The sequence below is a fragment of the Haematobia irritans genome, chromosome 1 (genome assembly GCF_050003625.1).
Source record: "Haematobia irritans isolate KBUSLIRL chromosome 1, ASM5000362v1, whole genome shotgun sequence".
NCBI lineage: Eukaryota > Metazoa > Arthropoda > Insecta > Diptera > Muscidae > Haematobia > Haematobia irritans.
Window position 1 is genome coordinate 244,643,599 of NC_134397.1, and position 24,698 is coordinate 244,668,296.

At 33.0% G+C, this 24,698-nt stretch overlaps 1 protein-coding gene across 2 annotated transcripts in view; it reads right to left on the reverse strand.

Moving 5' to 3' along the window:
• Invadolysin (leishmanolysin-like peptidase, invadolysin) overlaps positions 1-24,698 on the reverse strand; it is a 108,323-nt gene that overhangs the window by 34,425 nt on the left and 49,200 nt on the right. For both annotated transcript variants that reach the window (XM_075310797.1, XM_075310861.1), the window contains exon 2: positions 6,083-6,267. In XM_075310797.1, the coding sequence (XP_075166912.1) occupies positions 6,083-6,267 (185 nt within the window). The remainder of the gene's footprint in view (positions 1-6,082; positions 6,268-24,698) is intronic.

Sequence of the window (24,698 nt, forward strand, 5' to 3'; positions counted from 1 at the left end):
ACTCTCGTTGTCGTCTCAGCGGCTTCCGGTTTTCGATTTCCCCCCGATCCAGACTTCCTGGCTGTCGACAAACGTTCCCCAAACACTTTAATTATATTTGTAACGGTTGATTTGGAAACTTTAAGCGATTTTGCCAGCTTTGCGTGCGAGTAGCTCGGATTTTCGCGATGCGCGAGGAAAATTTTGATACGCTGCTCTTCTTGCTTGGACGGCATTTTGACAACTGAAGAGTGAATTCCTTGCTTGGACGGCATTTTGACAACTGAAGAGTGAATTCCAAAATCAAAATAGGAGCAACATTCTACACACACACACACCTTCAAAATGAGGGGTGTTCAGGTTTTTTAAATGCAAAATTGAAAGAAATACGTCAAAATTTTGACCGTATCACCCTTTAGTAAGATCTGGCTGGGTGAGATGATTCAATTTGGGTCTTATATGCTAATTTCTTATGGAAATTACATACGAGAATCATTTCTCCCAAGTTGAATCACTTTTTTTACCACTTATCTTATTATACCCTCCATCATAGGATGGGGGTATATTAACTTTGTCATTTCGATTGTAACACATCGAAATATTGCTCTAAGACCCCATAAAGTATATATATTCTGGGTCGTGGTGAAATTCTGAGTCGATCTAAGCATGTCCGTCCGTCCGTCTGTTGAAATCACGCTAACTTCCGAACGAAACAAGCTATCGACTTGAAACTTGGCACAAGTAGTTGTTATCGATGTAGGTCGGATGGTATTGAAAATGGGCCATATCGGTCCACTTTTACGTATAGCCCCCATATAAAGGGACCCTCAGATTTGGCTTGCGGAGCCTCAAAGAGAAGCAAATTTCATCCGATCCGGCTGAAATTTGGTACATGGTGTGGGTATATGGTCTCTAACAACCATCAAAAATTGGTCCATATCGGTCCATAATTATATATAGACCCCATATAAACCGATCTCCAGATTTGGCTTGCGAAGCCTCAAAGAGGGGCAAATTGCATCCGATCCGGCTGAAATTTGGTACATGGTATTGGTATATGGTCTCTAACAACCGTGCAAAAATTGGTCTACATCGGTCCTTAATTATATATGGCGTCCATATAAACCGATCCCCAGATTTAGGTTGCGAATCCTCTAAGAGAAGCAAATTTCATCCGATCCGGCTAAAATTTGGTACATGGTGTTAGTATAGAGTCTCTAACAACCATGCAAAAATTGGTCCACAATTATAGATAGCCCCCATATAAACCGATCCCCAGATTTGGCTTGCGAAGTCTCCAAGAGAAGCAAATTTCATCCAATCCGCTTGTAATTTGGAACATGGTGTTAGTATATGATCTTTAACAACCGTGCCAGAATTGGTCCATATCGGTCCCTAATTATATATAGCCCCCATATAAAATATTCTCCAGATTTGACCTCCGGAGCCTCTTGGAGGAGCACAATTCATCCAATCCGGTTCAAATTAGGCACGTGGTGTTAGTATATGGTCGCTAACAACCATACCAAAATTGGTCCAATCACACAAAAATTGGTCCATATCGGTTCATTTCTATAGAAAATTTTGTTAAAATTTTATTTCTGTAGAAAATTTTGTCAAAATTTTACGTCTACTTTATCAAACTGAATTATATACGTATTGGATCGATCTTTTTTGATTTAATATATACCACGTATGGACTTACATACAATTTAGAAGAGGAGGTTTTAAGATACCTTGCCATCGGCAAGCGTTACCGTAACTTAAGTAATTCGATTGTGGATGGCAGTGTTTAGATGAAGTTTCTAGGCAATCCATGATGGAGGGTACATAAGCTTCGGCCTGGCCGAACTTACGGCCGTATATACTTGTTTTTATTTCTATAGACAATTTTGCCAAAATTTTATTTCTAAAGAAAATTTGTAAAAATTTCATTTCTATAGAAAATTTTGTAAAAATTTCATTTCTATAGAAAATTTTGTGAAAATTTCATTTCTATAGAAAATTTTGTGAAAATTTCATTTCTATTTCATTTCAATTTTGTCAAAAATTGTTTTCTATACAAATTTTGTCAAAACTTTATTTTTATAGAAAATTTTGTAAAAAATTCTAAATTTTATTTCTATAAAAAATTTTATCAATATTTTATTTCTATACAAAATTTTGTCAAAACTTTATTTCTATAGAAATTCTGGGAAGTACCTCTTAGTTGGTGAGGAATATTTTGCAAAATCTACAAAAAACATTAACCCTCTAATGCACCAATTTTTTTTGTCAGCTGATTAAATATTCAATGTTAACCACACAAAAGCAAGAAAACTAATCAAGAAAAATTTATAGGTAAAATTCAGTATATGCTGCAAAGGCTCTTGAACAGGTTCAACTAAGTTTTCTTTTTATTTTATTTATTTTTGTTGTCTTAAGGTGTGCTTTACTAAAAGCTTCCTTATTTAATGAAGCCCGCCTAAAGGCGGGATTGGGCATTAGAGGGTTAAGAATTCTACCAATAATAAAAAATCTACCATTTTTGGTAGAATTCTACCAGTGGCTACCGTGGTCGCAACGTCAATTCAAATGTTTGTGATAGAATCGTAATATGATATCAAGGCATAACATTCTAACTACTTCTCGAGTTGTTTATGATGTTTTATGAATAAAAAGTGAAGAACGCAGGTTCAAATCGCATCAGCGGATTTTTTTTTTCAAAATTTTTCAAAAAAAATATTTTTAAACATAGTTTTGTTATTTTCGCCAGATATTTTTGTAAAAAGGAAATTGAAATTTTACGAAATTGGCAAAATCTTCTTAAAAAGAAGAAAAATCGTCATGAGCGTAAAATATTGAAATTCATTTTCATTGTTGTTTTTATACCCTCCACCATAGGATGGGGGTATATTAACTTTGTCATTCCGTTTGTAACACATCGAAATATTGCTCTAAGACCCCATAAAGTATATATATTCTGGGTCGTGGTGAAATTATGAGTCGATCTAAGCATGTCCGTCCGTCCGTCTGTCCGGCTGTCCGTCCGTCTGTGGAAATCACGCTAACTTCCGAACGAAACAAGCTATCGACTTGAAACTTGGCACAAGTAGTTGCTATTGATGTAGGTCGGATGGTATTGAAAATGGGCCATATCGGACCACGTTTACGTATAGCCCCCATATAAACCGATCCCCAAATTTGGCTTGGGGAGCCTCCCGGAGCAGCAAAATTTATCCGATCCGGTTGAAATTTGGTAAGTGGTCTTAGCATACGGTCTCTAACAACCATGCAAAAATTGGTCCATATCGGTCCATAATTATATATAGCCCCCATATAAACCGATCCCCAGATTTGACCTCCGGAGCCTCTTGGAGGGGCAAAATTCATCCGATCCGATTGAAATTTGGTACCTGATGTTAGTATATGGTCTCTAACAACCATGCAAAAATTGGTCCATATCGGTTCATAATTATATATAGTTCCCATATAAACCGTTCCCAGATTTGACGTCCGGAACCTCTTGGAGGAGCAAAAGTCATCCGATACGGTTGAAATTTAGTACATTTTGTCAATATATGGCCTCTAACAGCCATGTAAAAATTGGTCCATATCGGTCTTTAGTTATATATAGCCGATGACTTATTACACAAAAATTGGTCCATATCGCCAAAAATAATCTACCAAAACTTTATTTCCATAGAAAATTTTGTCAAATTTTATTACTATAGAAAGTTTTGTCAAAATTTCGTTTCTATAGAAAGTTTTGTCAAAAGTTTATTTCTATACAAATGTTTGTCAAAATTTTATTTCCATAGAAAATTTTGTCAAAATTTTATTTCTATAGAAAATTTTGTAATCTACCAAAACTTTATTTCCATAGAAAATTTTGTCAAATTTTATTACTATAGAAAGTTTTGTTAAAATTTCATTTCTATAGAAAGTTTTGTCAAAAGTTTATTTCTATAGAAATGTTTGTCAAAATTTTATTTCTATAGAAAATTTTGTAAATAATTTATTTCTGTAGAAAATTTTGTCAACATTTTATTTCTATACAAAATTTTGTCAAAATTTTATTTCTATACAAAATTTTGTCAACATTTTATTTCTATAGAAATTTTTGTCAAAATTGTATTGCTATAGAAAATTTTGTCAACATTTTACTTCCATAGAAAATTTTGTCAACATTTTATTTCTATAGAAAATTTTGTCAAGTTTTTATTTCTATAGAAAATTTTGTCAAATTTATATTTCTATAGAAAATTTTGTCAAAATTTTATTTCTATAGAAAATTTTGTCAAGGTTTCATTTCTATAGAAAATTTTGTCAAAATTTTATTTCTATAGAAAATTTTGTCAAACTAGATTATATACGTATTTAATCGGCTTTTTTTGTTTAATATATACCCCGTATGGGCTAACTTACAATTTAGAAGACAGTGTTAAAAAGTTTTACGATACCTTGCCATCGGCAAGTGTTATCGCAACCCAAGTAATTCGATTGTGGATGACAGCCTTTAGTAGAAGTTCCTACGCAATCCATGGTGGAGGGTACATAAGATTCGGCCTGGCCGAACTTACGGCCGTATATACCTGTTTTTTTTTTACTTTTTTATTGGATTTCTATTCTGTTTTACGACATTTAATTGTTCAAAATTAAAATGTTCACTTTAAATGGCCTAATAATGAATTTACTAAAACTGGTTCAAAAAAAACTTCATCGGAACCCAGCAAAAAAATTTTGAAGTTCTTCTAAAAGCACTTGCAAAAATGCCCTCCCAAAGATGTTCTTTATTTTAACTAGAGAGGAAGTTCTTTTAATTCAAATTTTTATAACTCGCTTTTTTTTCATATTTTTAATGGGTAATTTTAGTATGTTTTTTATTTATTTGGTCTCAAATAGGTTAAAAACTGAGTAAAGATTAATAAAATGGTACAAATTATTCTAATTTTGTCGAAAAGAATGAACTCAAACTTTTCAGGCAAGCTTAGAATGCAAAAAAAATCATAAAAAATATATAAATTATTTATGTAACAAAATATCACAAAATTTTTTAATTCACATCCAAATCACTGAATTCGAATTACATCTTAAGAAGTGATGCAAATTCAGTGCAACGGCTGTTGAAATGGAGGACTTCCGTCCTATGACAAGCCCATGTTAAATTAATCGCTTCTGCGTCAATTTGCACCACTTCGGGATACAATTATAAAATAATAAAACTATTCCAATTAATATCCTTATTTAATTGATTTTATTTTGACCATCCCGGCGTATACGTACTTCGGATACTTACTTAAATCCTACTTTATACAATGTGGTGATAAAAAGTATTTTTCTAATAGACCAATTGCCTTACGAAAGGTCAATTGTAATAAGAACAAATATGCCACAATTAATGTAATATGTTTATTTTTTTTTTCAATTCATATAATGGACCATTTATAGCAGAACATTTTTGCTCAATGGACTTTATACAACTTTCAATATAGACGAGATTAGTTTGTAATCTGTTTTAAGAAACATTTCATCCTTACCAATCTAATGAATTCTTGTTGCAAAATAATAAAAAAATTAATTAAAACAGTCGTGTAATACCAGCAATAATAACTATAGTGGGTAACAAAACAAAAAATCAGATTAATTTTTACTACGACATTAAGACAACGACACCACGGATTGAATATCTGTTAATGTTTCCAAACAAAACCACGATCGAATAGCATTCCCATGGTTACAACGTAGAATGTAATTCAATGTAATGCAATGGAAAATGTAATCCGTTTTTAATTTATTTATATATATGGATTAGTGTGTCACTAATTCTGCATTCCAGATGGTTGTGCATAGATTATTAACAAAATGAAATTCCGTATTGAATTAGCACTTGACATTTGTTCGGAGAAAAAATAAAATGGTATTCGCTTATCTAGTACAGAACCTTCGACAAGAAAGTATGCAGTGTGAGACGACATCATTCTATGGTGTTTTTTCAATTATTAGGTAGACGGCATGTAATGGTGTCTACCTCATTTTATGTCATTAAGAAATTACTGGAAATTTCATGAATGGATCGAATAACTGATTGGCCCTGGCCAGTTAACACATTTTCTTTACTTACCCAATAACGGAGTTATCATAGATGAGAGATATTCGCAAGGGCCGCACCTCAACACTTCGTTTACTTCTTGAACGAGGTCGCTGCTGCGTTGACAACGTTTTCGCCTTGGCAATATCGTCCTCCTCTAGGTTTTGCAATTCTTCCACTGGAGTTTCCACAGTTTCAATTTGTACACCATGAATAACCTGATAAAGAGACAAAACAAAATACGAATATTTAGTATGGTTGGCAATGAAAAATTTAACATAATGAGCATTAAATTCTGTTGAATTTTGGTTCATGGAATTTCTACCCTCATTTACTTAAAAGGTTTTTTCGTTATATATTCGTAAGCTAAAATTATGACCAAATCATTATACGTAAGAATTTTCCAGGAATTATCAAATAATTGAAAAAATAAATCTGAATCGTATTTTCGTATCAAATTTCTACGCATATTTGAGGTTAATGGATCTATGGGTAATCTGCCATTTAAAGAGGGACGAAGATGTAATTTTCTTTAAAGGCGACAGAATTGACGAATTTGAAAAAAAAACATATATAATATTATCAACATTTTAGGACACATATTTTATAATAGTCTAAAATTTCGTTGATATGAAAATATTTTATTTACAATAAATTTTTTAAACTTTGTTTTAAAGAAATAGGTTTGATACAAATCAATTATTCTGTCTTTGCCATATATTAACAAGCTATTTACGTACAAATAAATACACTGAAAAAAAAGTTTTTTTCAATCACGAAATTAATTGAAACTTCTCTAATCACAAAAATGATGAAATAAACAAATGTATACGGTCAGGCCGAATTTTATGTACCCTCCACCATGGATTGCATAGAAACTTCTACGAAAGACTGCCATCGACAATCGAATTACTTGGTTTGTGGTAATAAAGGGTGATTCTTTTGAGGTTAGGATTTTCATGCATTAGTATTTGACAGATCACGTGGGATTTCAGACATGGTGTCAAAGAGAAAGATGCTCAGTATGCTTTGACATTTCATCATGAATAGACTTACTAACGAGCCACAACGTCGAATTTTCAGTGAATGGGCCCTACACTGTTAGAAAAATATGTTTTTCATATGTTCCGATATAAACAAAATGTGTTTCGGGCACAATTTTGAAACACAATATATTTAAGTGCAAACATGTAATGTTCCTAAACTAGCACTAAATGTTTGGGACATCTATGTTAATATGTTAGAATATATTATGTTTGGGGCATGAATGTTTCATAAAAATCATATGTGTGAATGCAAACATATATAAATTTACAAATTTCGACTAAACATACATATGTTGTGATCTTTTTTTCAGAGAGCAACAGAGATAGAGTATAGAGAAAGAAATAGAGATGGAAACCGGGAGAGTTGACGAAAGATATCAACATAACACAGCAAAAGAATCAAAAGAGAACAATTTCTGTGAAACCGCTTGTATATTGTTTCGGAAAACTGTTTTATGATCAGGCCAAAAATTTGATATGCTTAAGTCTAAATATTATTTAATTTGAATAAAGAGAATGGACATTCGGAACCAAGAGAATAGACATTTGAAAAAAAGCCTGTGTTTTCGCCTTGAGAGCAGCATTTTATGTATGTGTGGACATGTGTTTTGTTTATCATTTTGGCACTATGGGCACAATTTTTCGTTAAAAGAAAAAAGGGGTCTTCATAAAAATAACAAAAGGGCACTATACTCTTTCTAGAGTTGGGACAGTAAAATAAAATAAGGAGGAAATAGTGAAAAATTACAAAGTAAAATGTATAACAACAAAGTTTAGTTCCTCCTTATTAATAAGTAGTCCACGAGGAGTTGACGGACACCTTCAAATATAAAAGCGGGCATTAAGTTCGAGTTTTGCAGCTAAAACAATTTAAAAAGTTTATTTTCTTTAAAATGAATTATTAAAGAAAAATAAAAGGCATTTTAGAGCGATGTTGTTAAATGCTAGTAAAAAAGTGTTCACGCCTAAATAAATTTATGTTTATATTATAAAATTTTTTATGTATGTTTATACTCGACTCCACGTTCTTCTTTTGTTAGAGTTTTTGAATTCCTTCCAACAGTTTTTGTTACAAAATTATTATTTTTGCAATAAAAAAATAATATTTTATCCAAAAATCAGTCAATTTCGTTTATACCATGCACTGTTACTGACTATAAATCTTTAATAACCCACATTTCGAAGTTTCATTATAAAAATTTAATATAGTATAAATATAAATATGTAAATTAAAAAAAAAAACAAAAAAAGTGTTCGGTCGGAGTAGGGATTGAACCCACGACCCTTTGCATGCAAGGCAGACATGCTAACCACTGCTCCACGTAGCAAACAAATGTATGTTTCTGTTAAATAATGTTATGTTTGCATGGACTCGTGGGCGCTGCAAACTATGCTATATAAATGTAACTTATAACGATAATTATCTACTGGTGACTATAACAGATACGTAGCCCAGTGGATAGTGTGTTGGCTTACAAACTGTATGGTCATCGGTTCGATTCTCCGTGCAGGCGAAAGGTAAAATTTATAAAAGTGAATAATTTCTTCAACATTATTTGTATTACAGAAAAAGGTGCCAAGAACTAAAATATTTCGTGGAAGTGAAAATTACGAGTATGTTAGGGAATGAGCACAATCGTCTTTGCGAAAAATTCTTCCAAGCATATAATATTTTTGGGCTCAATATGCTTCCAAACATATAATATGTTCACATAAAACAAACATATTAATGTTTCGGCAGTATCCAATAATATATGTGCTTCCTGCAAAATATGTTTGGAACATATGTTAAAGAAGCGATTTTTTTTGAGGGTGTAGAAAAGTTGGCAGAAAATCCGCTTTTTTATCGACAAATTTTGTTCAGCGATGAGGCTCATTTCTGGTTGAATGGCTACGTAAATAAGCAAAATTGCCGCATTTGGAGTGAAGAGCAACCAGAAGCCGTTCAAGAACTGCCCATGCATCCCGAAAAATGCACTGTTTGGTGTGGTTTGTACGCTGGTGGAATCATTGGACCGTATTTTTTCAAAGATGCTGTTGGACGCAACGTTACGGTGAATGGCGATCGCTATCGTTCGATGCTAACAAACTTTTTGTTGCCAAAAATGGAACAACTGAACTTGGTTGACATGTGGTTTCAACAAGATGGCGCTACATGCCACACAGCTCGCGATTCTATGGCCATTTTGAGGGAAAACTTCGGAGAACAATTCATCTCAAGAAATGGACCGGTAAGTTGGCCACCAAGATCATGCGATTTGACGCCTTTAGACTATTTTTTGTGGGGCTACGTCAAGTCTAAAGTCTACAGAAATAAGCCAGCAACTATTCCAGCTTTGGAAGACAACATTTCCGAAGAAATTCGGGCTATTCCGGCCGAAATGCTCGAAAAAGTTGCCCAAAATTGGACTTTCCGAATGGACCACCTAAGACGCAGCCGCGGTCAACATTTAAATGAAATTATCTTCAAAAAGTAAATGTCATGGACCAATCTAACGTTTCAAATAAAGAACCGATGAGATTTTGCAAATTTTATGCGTTTTTTTTTTAAAAAAAGTTATCAAGCTCTTAACAAATCACCCTTTATTTACCGGTGGCAAGGTATCTTAAAACTTCTTAACATCTAAGAAACAAAACAAACAAACAGCTATAAAATAATTACGAACCGATAAGAATTTTCGCGCTCTAATTAGAGAGGAGGAATTGAAATATGAGGGTCGCTTTATATGGAGGCTATATAAAATTATGAACCCCTATGGACTAATGTTTGTGTGATTGGGGATCGGTGTATCTGGGGGCTTTATATAACTATAGACCGATATGGACCAAGTTTGGCATGGTTGTTAGTGTCCATATACTTACACAACATAGACAATTTCAACCGACCCGGATGAAATTCGCTACACCAAGAGGCTCCAAAACCAAATCTGGGAATCGGTTTATATGGGGGCTGTATACGATTATGGACCAGTATGGGCCAATTTTTGCATGGTTGTGAGAGAGCAAACACCACATACCGCATTTCAATGGGATCGGATGAAATTTGCACCTCCAAGAGGCTCCGGAAATCAAATCTGGGAATCGGTTTATATGGGGACTATATACGATTGTGGACCAATATGGGCCAATTTTTGCATAGTTGTTAGAGACCATATACTAACACAAATAGAAAATTTCAACCGGATCGGATGAAATTCGCTACTTCAATAGGCTCCAAAACCAAATCTGGGGATCGGTTTATATGGGGGCTATATACGATTGTGGACCAATATGGGCCAATTTTTGCACGATTGTTAGAGACCAAACACCACGTACCAAATCTCAACCGGATAGTATGAAATTTGCTCCTCCAATTAATTATACCCTGCGCCACACTGTGGAACAGGGTATTATAAGTTAGTGCATATGTTTGCAACACCCAGAAGGAGATGAGATAGACACATGGTGTCTTTGGCAAAAATGCTCAGGGTGGGCTCGTGAGTCGATATAGCCATGTCAGTCTGTCCGTGAACACATTTTGTAATCAAAGTCTCGGTCGCAGTTTTAGTCCAATCGACTTTAAATTTGGCACAAGTATGGGTTTTTTTGATTTTGGAAGAAATCGGTCCAGATTTAGATATAGCTCCCATATATATATTTCGCCCGATAGGGACTTATATGACCCCAGAAGCCAGAGTTTTACACTAATTTGCTTAAAATTTTGCACAAGAAGAACAATTCGTACTATAGTCAAGTGCGCCAAATTTTATAGAAATCGGTTCAGATTTAGATATAGCTCTCATATATATCGTTCGCCCGATTTACATGCATATGACCACAGTGGCCAATCTTTTACTCCGATTTAGTTGAAATTTTGCACAGGGAGTAGAATTAGCATTGTGGCTATGCGTGCCAAATTTGGTTGAAATCGGTTCAGATTTAGATATATCTCCCATATATAGCTTTCGCCTGATTTACACTCATATGGCCACAGAGGCCAATGTTTAACCCCAAATTTGGTTGAAATCGGTTCAGATTTACATATAGCTCCCATATATATGTTTTTCTGATTTCGACAAAAATTGTCAAAATACCAACATTTTCCTTGTAAAATCGCCACTGCTTAGTCGAAAAGTTGTAAAAATGATTCTAAGTTTCCTAAACTTCTAACACATATATATCGAACGATAAATCATAAATAAACTTTTGCGAAGTTTCCTTAAAATGGCTTCAGTTTTAAATGTTTCCCATATTTTTTTACTAACATTGTGTTCCACCCTAGTGCATTAGCCGACTTAAATTTTGAGTCTATAGATTTTGTAGAAGTCTATGAAATTCTGTCCAGATCGAGTGATATTTAAATGGATGTATTTGAGACAAACCTTTATAAAGGGTGATTTGTTAAGAGCTTGATAACTTAAAAAAAAAAAAAAAAAACGCATAAAATTTGCAAAATCTCATCGGTTCTTTATTTGAAACGTTAGATTGGTCCATGACATTTACTTTTTGAAGATAATTTCATTTAAATGTTGACCGCGGCTGCGTCTTAGGTGGTCCATTCGGAAAGTCCAATTTTGGGCAACTTTTTCGAGCATTTCGGCCGGAATAGCCCGAAAGCCGTTCAAGAACTGCCCATGCATCCCGAAAAATGCACTGTTTGGTGTGGTTTGTACGCTGGTGGAATCATTGGACCGTATTTTTTCAAAGATGCTGTTGGACGCAACGTTACGGTGAATGGCGATCGCTATCGTTCGATGCTAACAAACTTTTTGTTGCCAAAAATGGAACAACTGAACTTGGTTGACATGTGGTTTCAACAAGATGGCGCTACATGCCACACAGCTCGCGATTCTATGGCCATTTTGAGGGAAAACTTCGGAGAACAATTCATCTCAAGAAATGGACCGGTAAGTTGGCCACCAAGATCATGCGATTTGACGCCTTTAGACTATTTTTTGTGGGGCTACGTCAAGTCTAAAGTCTACAGAAATAAGCCAGCAACTATTCCAGCTTTGGAAGACAACATTTCCGAAGAAATTCGGGCTATTCCGGCCGAAATGCTCGAAAAAGTTGCCCAAAATTGGACTTTCCGAATGGACCACCTAAGACGCAGCCGCGGTCAACATTTAAATGAAATTATCTTCAAAAAGTAAATGTCATGGACCAATCTAACGTTTCAAATAAAGAACCGATGAGATTTTGCAAATTTTATGCGTTTTTTTTTTAAAAAAAGTTATCAAGCTCTTAACAAATCACCCTTTATTTACCGGTGGCAAGGTATCTTAAAACTTCTTAACATCTAAGAAACAAAACAAACAAACAGCTATAAAATAATTACGAACCGATAAGAATTTTCGCGCTCTAATTAGAGAGGAGGAATTGAAATATGAGGGTCGCTTTATATGGAGGCTATATAAAATTATGAACCCCTATGGACTAATGTTTGTGTGATTGGGGATCGGTGTATCTGGGGGCTTTATATAACTATAGACCGATATGGACCAAGTTTGGCATGGTTGTTAGTGTCCATATACTTACACAACATAGACAATTTCAACCGACCCGGATGAAATTCGCTACACCAAGAGGCTCCAAAACCAAATCTGGGAATCGGTTTATATGGGGGCTGTATACGATTATGGACCAGTATGGGCCAATTTTTGCATGGTTGTGAGAGAGCAAACACCACATACCGCATTTCAATGGGATCGGATGAAATTTGCACCTCCAAGAGGCTCCGGAAATCAAATCTGGGAATCGGTTTATATGGGGACTATATACGATTGTGGACCAATATGGGCCAATTTTTGCATAGTTGTTAGAGACCATATACTAACACAAATAGAAAATTTCAACCGGATCGGATGAAATTCGCTACTTCAATAGGCTCCAAAACCAAATCTGGGGATCGGTTTATATGGGGGCTATATACGATTGTGGACCAATATGGGCCAATTTTTGCACGATTGTTAGAGACCAAACACCACGTACCAAATCTCAACCGGATAGTATGAAATTTGCTCCTCCAATTAATTATACCCTGCGCCACACTGTGGAACAGGGTATTATAAGTTAGTGCATATGTTTGCAACACCCAGAAGGAGATGAGATAGACACATGGTGTCTTTGGCAAAAATGCTCAGGGTGGGCTCGTGAGTCGATATAGCCATGTCAGTCTGTCCGTGAACACATTTTGTAATCAAAGTCTCGGTCGCAGTTTTAGTCCAATCGACTTTAAATTTGGCACAAGTATGGGTTTTTTTGATTTTGGAAGAAATCGGTCCAGATTTAGATATAGCTCCCATATATATATTTCGCCCGATAGGGACTTATATGACCCCAGAAGCCAGAGTTTTACACTAATTTGCTTAAAATTTTGCACAAGAAGAACAATTCGTACTATAGTCAAGTGCGCCAAATTTTATAGAAATCGGTTCAGATTTAGATATAGCTCTCATATATATCGTTCGCCCGATTTACATGCATATGACCACAGTGGCCAATCTTTTACTCCGATTTAGTTGAAATTTTGCACAGGGAGTAGAATTAGCATTGTGGCTATGCGTGCCAAATTTGGTTGAAATCGGTTCAGATTTAGATATATCTCCCATATATAGCTTTCGCCTGATTTACACTCATATGGCCACAGAGGCCAATGTTTAACCCCAAATTTGGTTGAAATCGGTTCAGATTTACATATAGCTCCCATATATATGTTTTTCTGATTTCGACAAAAATTGTCAAAATACCAACATTTTCCTTGTAAAATCGCCACTGCTTAGTCGAAAAGTTGTAAAAATGATTCTAAGTTTCCTAAACTTCTAACACATATATATCGAACGATAAATCATAAATAAACTTTTGCGAAGTTTCCTTAAAATGGCTTCAGTTTTAAATGTTTCCCATATTTTTTTACTAACATTGTGTTCCACCCTAGTGCATTAGCCGACTTAAATTTTGAGTCTATAGATTTTGTAGAAGTCTATGAAATTCTGTCCAGATCGAGTGATATTTAAATGGATGTATTTGAGACAAACCTTTATAAAGGGTGATTTGTTAAGAGCTTGATAACTTTAAAAAAAAAAAAAAACGCATAAAATTTGCAAAATCTCATCGGTTCTTTATTTGAAACGTTAGATTGGTCCATGACATTTACTTTTTGAAGATAATTTCATTTAAATGTTGACCGCGGCTGCGTCTTAGGTGGTCCATTCGGAAAGTCCAATTTTGGGCAACTTTTTCGAGCATTTCGGCCGGAATAGCCCGAATTTCTTCGGAAATGTTGTCTTCCAAAGCTGGAATAGTTGCTGGCTTATTTCTGTAGACTTTAGACTTGACGTAGCCCCACAAAAAATAGTCTAAAGGCGTCAAATCGCATGATCTTGGTGGCCAACTTACCGGTCCATTTCTTGAGATGAATTGTTCTCCGAAGTTTTCCCTCAAAATGGCCATAAAATCGCGAGCTGTGTGGCATGTAGCGCCATCTTGTTGAAACCACATGTCAACCAAGTTCAGTTGTTCCATTTTTGGCAACAAAAAGTTTGTTAGCATCGAACGATAGCGATCGCCATTCACCGTAACGTTGCGTCCAACAGCATCTTTGAAAAAATACGGTCCAATGATTCCACCAGCGTACAAACCACACCAAACAGTGCATTTTTCGGGATGCATGGGCAGTTCTTGAACGGCTTCTGGTTGCTCTTCAGAAATGAGCCTCATCGCTGAACAAAATTTGTCGATAAAAAAGCGGATTTTCTGCCAACTTTTCTAGGGCCCATTCACTGAAAATTCGACGTTGTGGCAGATCGTAAGTCTATTCATGATGAAATGTCAAAGCATACTGAGCATCTTTCTCTTTGACACCATGTCTGAAATCCCACGTGATCTGTCAAATACTAATGCATGAAAATCCTAACCTCAAAAGAATCACCCTTTATATAGCACCCAACACATTTGACGGATGTGATATGGTATCGAAAATTTAGATCTACCGTGGTGCAATGGTTAGCATGCCCGCCTTGCATACACAAGGTCGTGGGTTCGATTCCTGCTACGACCGAACACCAAAAAGTTTTTCAGCGGTGGATTATCCCACCTCAGTAATGCTGGTGATATTTCTGAGGGTTTCAAAGCTTCTCTAAGTGGTTTCACTGGAGTGTGGAACGCCGTTCGGACTCGGCTATAAAAAGGAGGTCCCTTGTCATTGAGCTTAACATGGAATCGGGCAGCACTCAGTGATAAGAGAGAAGTTCACCACTGTGGTATCACAATGGACTGAATAGTCTAAGTGAGCCTGATACATCGGGCTGCCACATAACCTAACCTAACCTAACCTAGATCTACAAAGTGGTGCAGGGTATAATATAGTCGGCCCCGCCCGACTTTAGACTTTCCTTACTTGTTTTTTAATTGACTTTCAATTAATTTTTTATTTGATACTATCATTTCTGTGATTGAAGACATTTCAATTAAAAAATTAATTCTTTTGTGTGTTTAGATGAAATATTTTTCTTGTAATTTTACATGAGTTTATAATTTTATATGCATCTTCCAATTTTAAATATATTGCATTTAGTTCAATATCTAGTTAAAATTTTCTAAAATAAATCTACATTTTTTTATGTGGATTTAGATTCTTCTGGGTGAAATTGCTTTTTACATATTTCTTTCTTTTTATATATTTTATTCTATATTCTTTCTTATAAATGTTTAGTTCCAAGCAAGAACAATTGTGCCTTTGATATCATATTGAGAGATGGATTGCAGTTTTCTGAAAGAAATCGATGTAAGTACCCTAGAAATTTGGCACATGTGAGAATATAACCAAAAGGTCCATGTCAAACCAAAATCCACATCAATGAGAGTATATTTTAACTACTAACGCATTTGCCAATTGAATCAAATTAAATTTCATAAGTGAATCTTATTAACAAACTTTGCGTGTTTAATTTGAGATAGTAATAACAGTATTTTGCCAAGGTGTGGCCAAAAAACATGCAATCTTTTGAAATCCAACGTACATAATTTTTTTTTCTTCATGATAATAATAAATTAATATTCAAGTTTACGTGTTTTCTTTGATTTGAATTTAAATAGGCAAATTGTTAATATTTTTTTTTTTTTTGGTCTATAAAGTACCCGCTGTTTTGTCTGGCAAACCTATATGAATCGTTTAGACTTAAAGTGTTTTTTTCTGTTTCATACCCCATAGAAATTACATATTAAAAATTAATTTAAACATTTAATTGATTTGTGTAACTAGACAATGTATTATTGTTTTAAGTTAGTGTTCCACCGGAAACTGAAATTACAATGAATTACTTTCATAAGGTTTTGACCTGGAGCTCTTAGTTTTGCTATTGAACTACTTATTACTTATAAATCATTAGGTTGCGTGCTATGGAGTTGCTTTCGATTATCAGTTTGAACTATCGCACAGTGATAGTAAAAGCAAATCAGGGGATGCATATATATCGAATACATTGAAAAATACACTCAAAAAAAAGTGAACTCTCTATTTCACTAAAGCCTATTTAACTTTATTTTAGTTCATGGAATTATTATGTTTGGAGAAAGTTTCATTTACTCTAATAATTTTTTGCGTACGTTAGTTAAATGAACTAAAAAACAGGAAAAAATTATACTCAAATTAAACAAAAAGATTTACTAAATTCGCGCTTCCCACAAAATAGTTCATTATTTCTTTAAATTTGTAAATTTTACCAAAAATGCGTTCATAATGAACTTCGTATGTCACTAAAGACATTCTTGCATTTTTTAACTCCAAGTTTTTCCTTCAAACTACAAAATTTTCTTTGACAAGTGAAAGAAATTAATTACACCTAATAAATTTTCTTGCATTTGTCGAAAAATATTTACTTATTTTTGTGACATCGGCGACATGTCAGCGTTTGTAATACTGTTTAGTTAAAATTTTCTAAAAATATTCAAAATTTTCTAAAATTAACCCAAAATTTACTTCCCGGTGGGTTCACTGTTTTTTCAGTGTAGGTACCAGAAATGTTACTATATAAAATTTAAATTTAAAACTAAATAAATTTTAATTCAAAGGCTCATACGAAACTAAACGTTATTTGGCCTGTAATATCTGTTGAAGTGTTGTAAAAAAATTAAAAAAGAATCTGAAATAATGTAGTATATAGTTTTTATATGAATTTCGATTTACTAGAGACGTAAAGGGTGATACGATAAAAATTTGGTCAAGGGAAAACGCGTGTAAATCGGTGAAATCGTTTATTTAAAAAATCAAATTAAATTTCTTTTTCAAGTTCAATTAGTATAAAATTCAGGAAAAATATTCAGTTAGGCTTTCGCTTTTCCAAATCCGAATTGCCGGGCCTCACGCTTGCCACCTGCCATCAGATTTTGTACGGCCACCTTGTCCACCTTCTTCGCCGCAGAAAGCCAGTTTGCCTTGAACTGCTGCTCGTCCTTAGCAGTTTTTTTGGTCTTCTTTAGGTTCCGCTTGAGAATAGCCCAGTATTTCTCTATTGGGCGGAGCTCTGGCGTGTTGGGATCAGAGAATGAAGCCGACCCATTTTTGTCGGCGGCGGCGGACACTAAATTTTTGCCTCCAGCGGCGGCGGCTTGACGGCTGAGCCGATATAAATTTGTTCACTCGGCGGCGGACAATTATCCATTATAAAATCAATTTGAAGTTAATCGAATGGTAATGAGATTAGTTGTACAACCTATCTTTCAAACAAATTTACTTTTCGTTCAAATTTTCTGAGCTAAATTTTTGCTAAATTATTATAGCAGATTAAATATGATTGGTTGTGTTCAAAATTTTGGAAAAAATACGACAATTTAATAAAAATTTTTCTGATTTAAATCGATATTTTTGATTACTTGGCGGCTAAATTTGAGTCGAGATGAGTCGACATATTCGGCGGCGGCGTCGACTGGCAAAAAATGGTCGGCGGCGACTGAAATCGGCGGCGCGACTCGGCGGCTTCATTCTCTGGTTGGGATGGTTCTTGTCCTTGGGAACCACCTGCACGTTGTTGGCGGCGTACCACTCCATGGCCTTTTTACCGTAATGGCAAGATGCCAAATCCGGCCAAAACAGTACGGAACAACCGTGTTTCTTCAGGAAAGGCAGCAGACGTTTATTCACACACTCTTTCACGTAAATTTCTTGGTTGACAGTCGCGGAAGCTACGAAAATGCTGCTTTTCAAGTCACAGGTACAGATAGCTTGCCAAACGAGATATTTCTTTGCGAACTTTGACAGTTTTATGTGCTTGAAAATATCTGCTACCTTTCCCCTTCCTTTTGCCGTATAAAACTCCTGTCTCGGAAGCTGCTTGTAGTCGGCTTTGAGGTAGGTTTCGTCGTCCATTACCACGCAGTCAAACTTCGTCAGCATCGTCGTGTACAGCCTCCGGGATCGCGCTTTGGCCGTCGTATTTTGTTTATCATCGCGATTTGGAGTCACTACCTTCTTGTAAGTCGATAGTCCGGCTCGTTTTTTGGCTCGATGCACGGTTGTAGACGATACACCCAGCTTATTTGCGGCATCTCGGAGAGAGAGGTTAGGGTTTCGCTTGAAACTACCGGCAACTCTCTTTGTCGTCTCAGCGGCTTCCGGTTTTCGATTTCCCCCCGATCCAGACTTCCTGGCTGTCGACAAACGTTCCCCAAACACTTTAATTACATTTGTAACGGTTGATTTGGCAACTTTTAGCGATTTTGCCAGCTTTGCGTGCGAGTAGCTCGGATTTTCGCGATGCGCGAGCAAAATTTTGATACGCTGCTCTTCTTGCTTGGACGGCATTTTGACAACTGAAGAGTGAATTCCAAAATCAAAATAGGAGCAACATTCTACACACACACACCTTCAAAATGAGGGGTGTTCAGGTTTTTTAAATGCAAAATTGAAAGAAATACGTCAAGTTTTTATTGACCAAATTTTGACCGTATCACCCTCTACAGTAGAAAATTGTCTCAATTGTCAAGAAATGTTAAGAAAATACATTTTAACTAGGGCCCAGCAATATGGAAAATATTTATAGCTTATTTAGGTAAGAGTCTCATCGAAAAATAAATCGAAACTAGGTGGGAGTTAGATTTTGGAGTCGTTTTCGAATGTCCTCTGTGGTGGACATCGGTAGTGAAAGGGTTAACTGTTATATTGAATCTTTGGATTAAAGATAAAAAACTGTAAAAAATAGCCAATACTTTTTTTTAGGATTTTGCAATACTAGTTGGCGCACAGCATTACTGGTCCTTAACGGAGCTTCATCACCAAAAATTGTATTAAGTGCATCGATGAACTGTTGTTGACTTAATTCACGTCTTAAGTTGAAAAAAAAAAAAAATAATCGTACGAAAATTTTCACGATTTAATTCCATTTTTTGCCGATATGAATCTTTTAAGTTACTGTAAACAGCACCAATAAAGCTCGTATTGCAAACACGGTTGCCACAGTTGGTAGAAAAATGGTAGATTGTTTACTGTTTGGTAGATTGGTAGAATTGTTGATGCTTTGGTGGATTTTGTAAAATATTCCCCTCCAACTAAGAGGTACCTCAATTTTTATAGAAATAATATTTTGACAAAATTTTCAATAAAAAAAATTATAGAATTTCCTATAGAAATAAAATTTTTATAAAATTTCCTATAGAAATAACATTTTGACAAAGTTTGGCATAGAAATAAAATGTTGACAAAATTTTCTGTAGAAATTAAATTTTTACAAAATTTTTTCTATATAAATAAAATTTTGACAAAATTTTTTATAGAAATAAAATTTTGACAAAAATTTCTGTAGAAATTAAATTTTGACAAAATTTGTATAGAAATAAAATTTTCACAAAATTGTCTAAAGAAATAAAATTTTGACAAAACTTTCTATAGAAATAAAATTTTGACAAAATTTTCTACAGAAATAAAATTTTCACAAAATTTTCTAAAGAAATAAAATTTTGACAAAATTTTCTATAGAAATAACATTTTGACAAAATTTTCTATAGAAACAAAATTTTGACAAAATTTTCTATAGAAATAAAATTTTGACAAAATTTTCTATAGAAATAAAATTTTGACAAAATTTTCTATAGAAATAAAATTTTGACAAAATTTCCTAAAGAAAAAAAATTTTTACAAAGTTTGACATAGAAATAAAATTTTGACAAAATTTTCTATAGAAATAACATTTTGACAAAATTTTCTATAGAAACAAAATTTTGACAAAATTTTCTATAGAAATAAAATTTTGACAAAATTTTCTATAGAAATAAAATTTTGACAAAATTTTCTATAGAAACAAAATTTTGACAAAATTTTCTATAGAAATAAAATTTTGACAAAATTTTCTATAGAAATAAAATTTTGACAAAATTTTCTATAGAAATAAAATTTTGACAAAATTTTCTATAGAAATAAAATTTTGACAAAATTTCCTAAAGAAAAAAAATTTTTACAAAAGTTTGACATAGAAATAAAATGTTGACAAAATTTTCTATAGAAATAAAATTTTGACAAAATTTTCTACAGAAATAAAATTTTCACAAAATTTTCTAAAGAAATAAAATTTTGACAAAATTTTCTATAGAAAGAATTTTGTCAAAATAAATTTTCTATAGAAATAAAATTTTGACAAAATTTTCTATAGAAATAAAATTTTGACAAAATTTCCTATAGAAATAAAATGTTTACAATGTTTGGCATAGAAATAAAATGTTGACAAAATTTTCTGTAGAAATTAAATGTTGACAAAATTTTCTGTAGAAATTAAATTTTGACAAAATTTTCTGTAAAAATAAAATTTTTACAAAATTTTTTATAGAAATAAATTTTTTACAAAATTTTCTATAGAAATAAAATTTTGACAAAATTTTCTATAGAAATTAAATTTTGACAAAATTTGTATAGAAATAAATTTTTTTAAAAAAAATCAGTTGCAATCAAATTTTGAAAAAATTTGTATAGAAATATTTTTTTTTTTTTAATTTTTGTAGAAATAAAATTTTTAAAAGAATTTCTATTGAAATAACATTTTGACAAAATTTTCTAAAGAAATAGAATTTTGGCAAAATATGGCAGAAATAAAATTTTGACAAAATTTTCTATAGAAATACAATTTTGACAAAAATTTCTGTAGAAATTAAATTTTGACAAAATTTGTATAGAAATAAAATTTTCACAAAATTGTCTGACAAAACTTTCTATAGAAATAAAATTTTGACAAAATTTTCTACAGAAATAAAATTTTCACAATATTTTCTAAAGAAATAAAATTTTGACAAAATTTTCTATAGAAATAAAATTTTGACAAAATTTTCTATAGAAATAAAATTTTGACAAAATTTTCTATAGAAATACAATTTTGACAAAAATTTATGTAGAAATTAAATTTTGACAAAATTTGTATAGAAATAAAATTTTCACAAAATTGTCTGACAAAACTTTCTATAGAAATAAAATTTTGACAAAATTTTCTACAGAAATAAAATTTTCACAATATTTTCTAAAGAAATAAAATTTTGACAAAATTTTCTATAGAAATAAAATTTTGACAAAATTTTCTATAGAAATAAAATTTTGACAAAATTTCCTATAGAAATAAAATTGTTACAAAGTTTGGCATAGAAATAAAATGTTGACAAAATTTTCTGTAGAAATTAAATGTTGACAAAATTTTCTGTAGAAATTAAATTTTGACAAAATTTTCTGTAAAAATAAAATTTTTACAAAATTTTTTATAGAAATAAATTTTTTACAAAATTTTCTATAGAAATAAAATTTTGACAAAATTTTCTATAGAAATAAAATTTTGACAAAAATTTCTGTAGAAATTAAATTTTGACAAAATTTGTATCGAAATAAATTTTTTAAAAAAAATTCAGTTGCAATTAAATTTTGAAAAAATTTGTATAGAAATACTTTTTTTTTTTAATTTCTATAGAAATAAAATTTTTAAAAGAATTTCTATTGAAATAACATTTTGACAAAATTTTCTAAAGAAATAGAATTTTTGCAAAATATGGCAGAAATAAAATTTTGACAAAATTTTCTATAGAAATACAATTTTGACAAAATTTTCTATAGAAATAGAATTTTGGCAAAATTTTCTACAGAAATAAAATTTTGACAAAATTTTCTATAAAAATAAATTTTTGACAAAATTTTCTATAAAAATAAAATTTTGACAAAATTTTCTATAGAAATAGAATTTTGGCAAAATTTTCTGTAGAAATTAAATTTTGACAAAATTTGTATAGAAATAAAATTTTTCTATAAAAATAAAATTTTTACTAAATTTTCCATAGAAATAGAATTTAGATAAAATTTTCTAAAGAAATAGAACTTTGGCAAAAATTTCTACAGAAATAAAAATTTGAAAAAATTTTCTATAGAAATAAAATGTTGACAAAATGTTCTATAGAAATCAAATGTTGGCAACATTTTCTATAGAAATAAAATTTTGACAAAATTTTTTGCAGACATTAAATTTTGATAAAATTTTTATAGAAATAAAATGTTAATAAATTTTTGATAAAATCTTCAATAGAAATAAAATTTTTACAAATTTGTCTATAGAAATAAAATTTTGACAAAATTTTCTATAGAAATAAATTTTGGCAAAATTTTCTACAGAAATAAAATTTTGACTAAATTTTCTATAGAATTAAATTTTGACAAAATTTTATAGAAATAAAATTTTGAAAAAATTTTCAATAGAAATAAAATTTTGACAAAATTTTCTATAGAAATAAATTTTTGACAAAATCTTCTATAGAAATATAAAATTTTGACAAAAATTTCTATAGAAATATAAAATTTTGACAACATTTTCTATGGCAATAAAATTTTGGTAGATTATTTTTGGCTCGAGTGGCAATCGTGATTTTTCTGTGATTGGGGATCGGTTTATTTGGGTGCTATATATAATATAGATCGATGCGGACCAATTTTGGTATGGTTGTTATCGGCCATACACTAGCGAAATGTGCCAAATTTCAACCGGATCGGATGAATTTTGCTCCTTCAAGAGGCTCCGGAGGTCAAATCTTATATATATTTATGGACCGATACGGACCAATTTTTGCATGGTTATTAGAGACCATATACTAACACCACGTACTAACTTTCAGCCGGATCGGATGAATGTTGCTCCTTCAAGAGGCTGCGGTGGCCAAATCTGGGGATCGGTTTATATAAGGGCTATATATATAATTATGGACAAATTCTGGCATGATTGTTAGAGACCATATACTAACACCACGTACCAAACTTCAACCGGATCGGATGAACTTTGCTTCTCTTAGAGGCTCCGCAAGCCAAATCTGGGGATCGGTTTATATGGGGGCTATATATAATTATCAACCGATGTGGACCAATTTTTGCATGGTTGTTAGAGACTATATACCAACACCATGTACCAAATTTCAGCCAGCTCGGATGAAATTTGCTTCTCTTTGAGGCTCCGCAAATCTGGGGATCGGTTTATATGGGGGCTATATATAATTATGGACCGATGTGGACCAACTTTTGCATGGGTTCCGTTTATAGCCCCCATATATACGTAAAAGTGAATCGATATGGCCCATTGCAATACCATCCGAGCTACATGAATAACAACTACTTGTACCAAGTTTCAAGTCGATAGCTTGTTTCGTTCGGAAGTTAACGTGATTTCAACAGACGGACGGACGGACATGCTTAGATCGACTCAGAATTTCACAATGACCCAGAATATACATACTTTATAGGGTCTTAGAGCAATATTTCGATGTGTTCAGTCATATATCTTATTTACTATTCCCTGGAAAAGAACAAATTCACTTAGAACAAAAACTGTAAATGCTTGCCTCATCAACGTTTGACTCCACTGTGCGTCGTTTTGCTAGATTAACGATGAGTAAACGAGGGTACATTGCCGCCCGAGTTACGAGTTCAAATTTCATAACAACTATGGATAACTAAGTAACTAAATACCTATGTGAACGTAATGCTTACACATTGCCTATATTCCAAAGGCAGTCATCATCAACCAACTGTTTCTAGTACTCCAGACCGCATTTTTGTTTTCGTCCCCAATGCACGACAAACGCACGATGATGAATGAACGCATAGCAAATATTGGGGCAAATCCATATATGGGAAAAATGCCATGAACATAGCAATCAGTGATGATTATGTGTGCCCAAAAGGGGAGGACCAACATTGGGCTGGGGGTATATGTCATGCAATGCAAACAACCTGTTGATTACCGATAAACTCCCAATGGCTAATAAAGGGTGATTCTTTTGAGGTTAGGATTTTCATGCATTAGTATTTGACAGATCACGTGGGATTTCAGACATGGTGTCAAAGAGAAAGATGCTCAGTATGCTTTGACATTTCATCATGAATAGACTTACGATCTGCCACAACGTCGAATTTTCAGTGAATGGGCCCTAGAAAAGTTGGCAGAAAATCCGCTTTTTTATCGACAAATTTTGTTCAGCGATGAGGCTCATTTCTGAAGAGCAACCAGAAGCCGTTCAAGAACTGCCCATGCATCCCGAAAAATGCACTGTTTGGTGTGGTTTGTACGCTGGTGGAATCATTGGACCGTATTTTTTCAAAGATGCTGTTGGACGCAACGTTACGG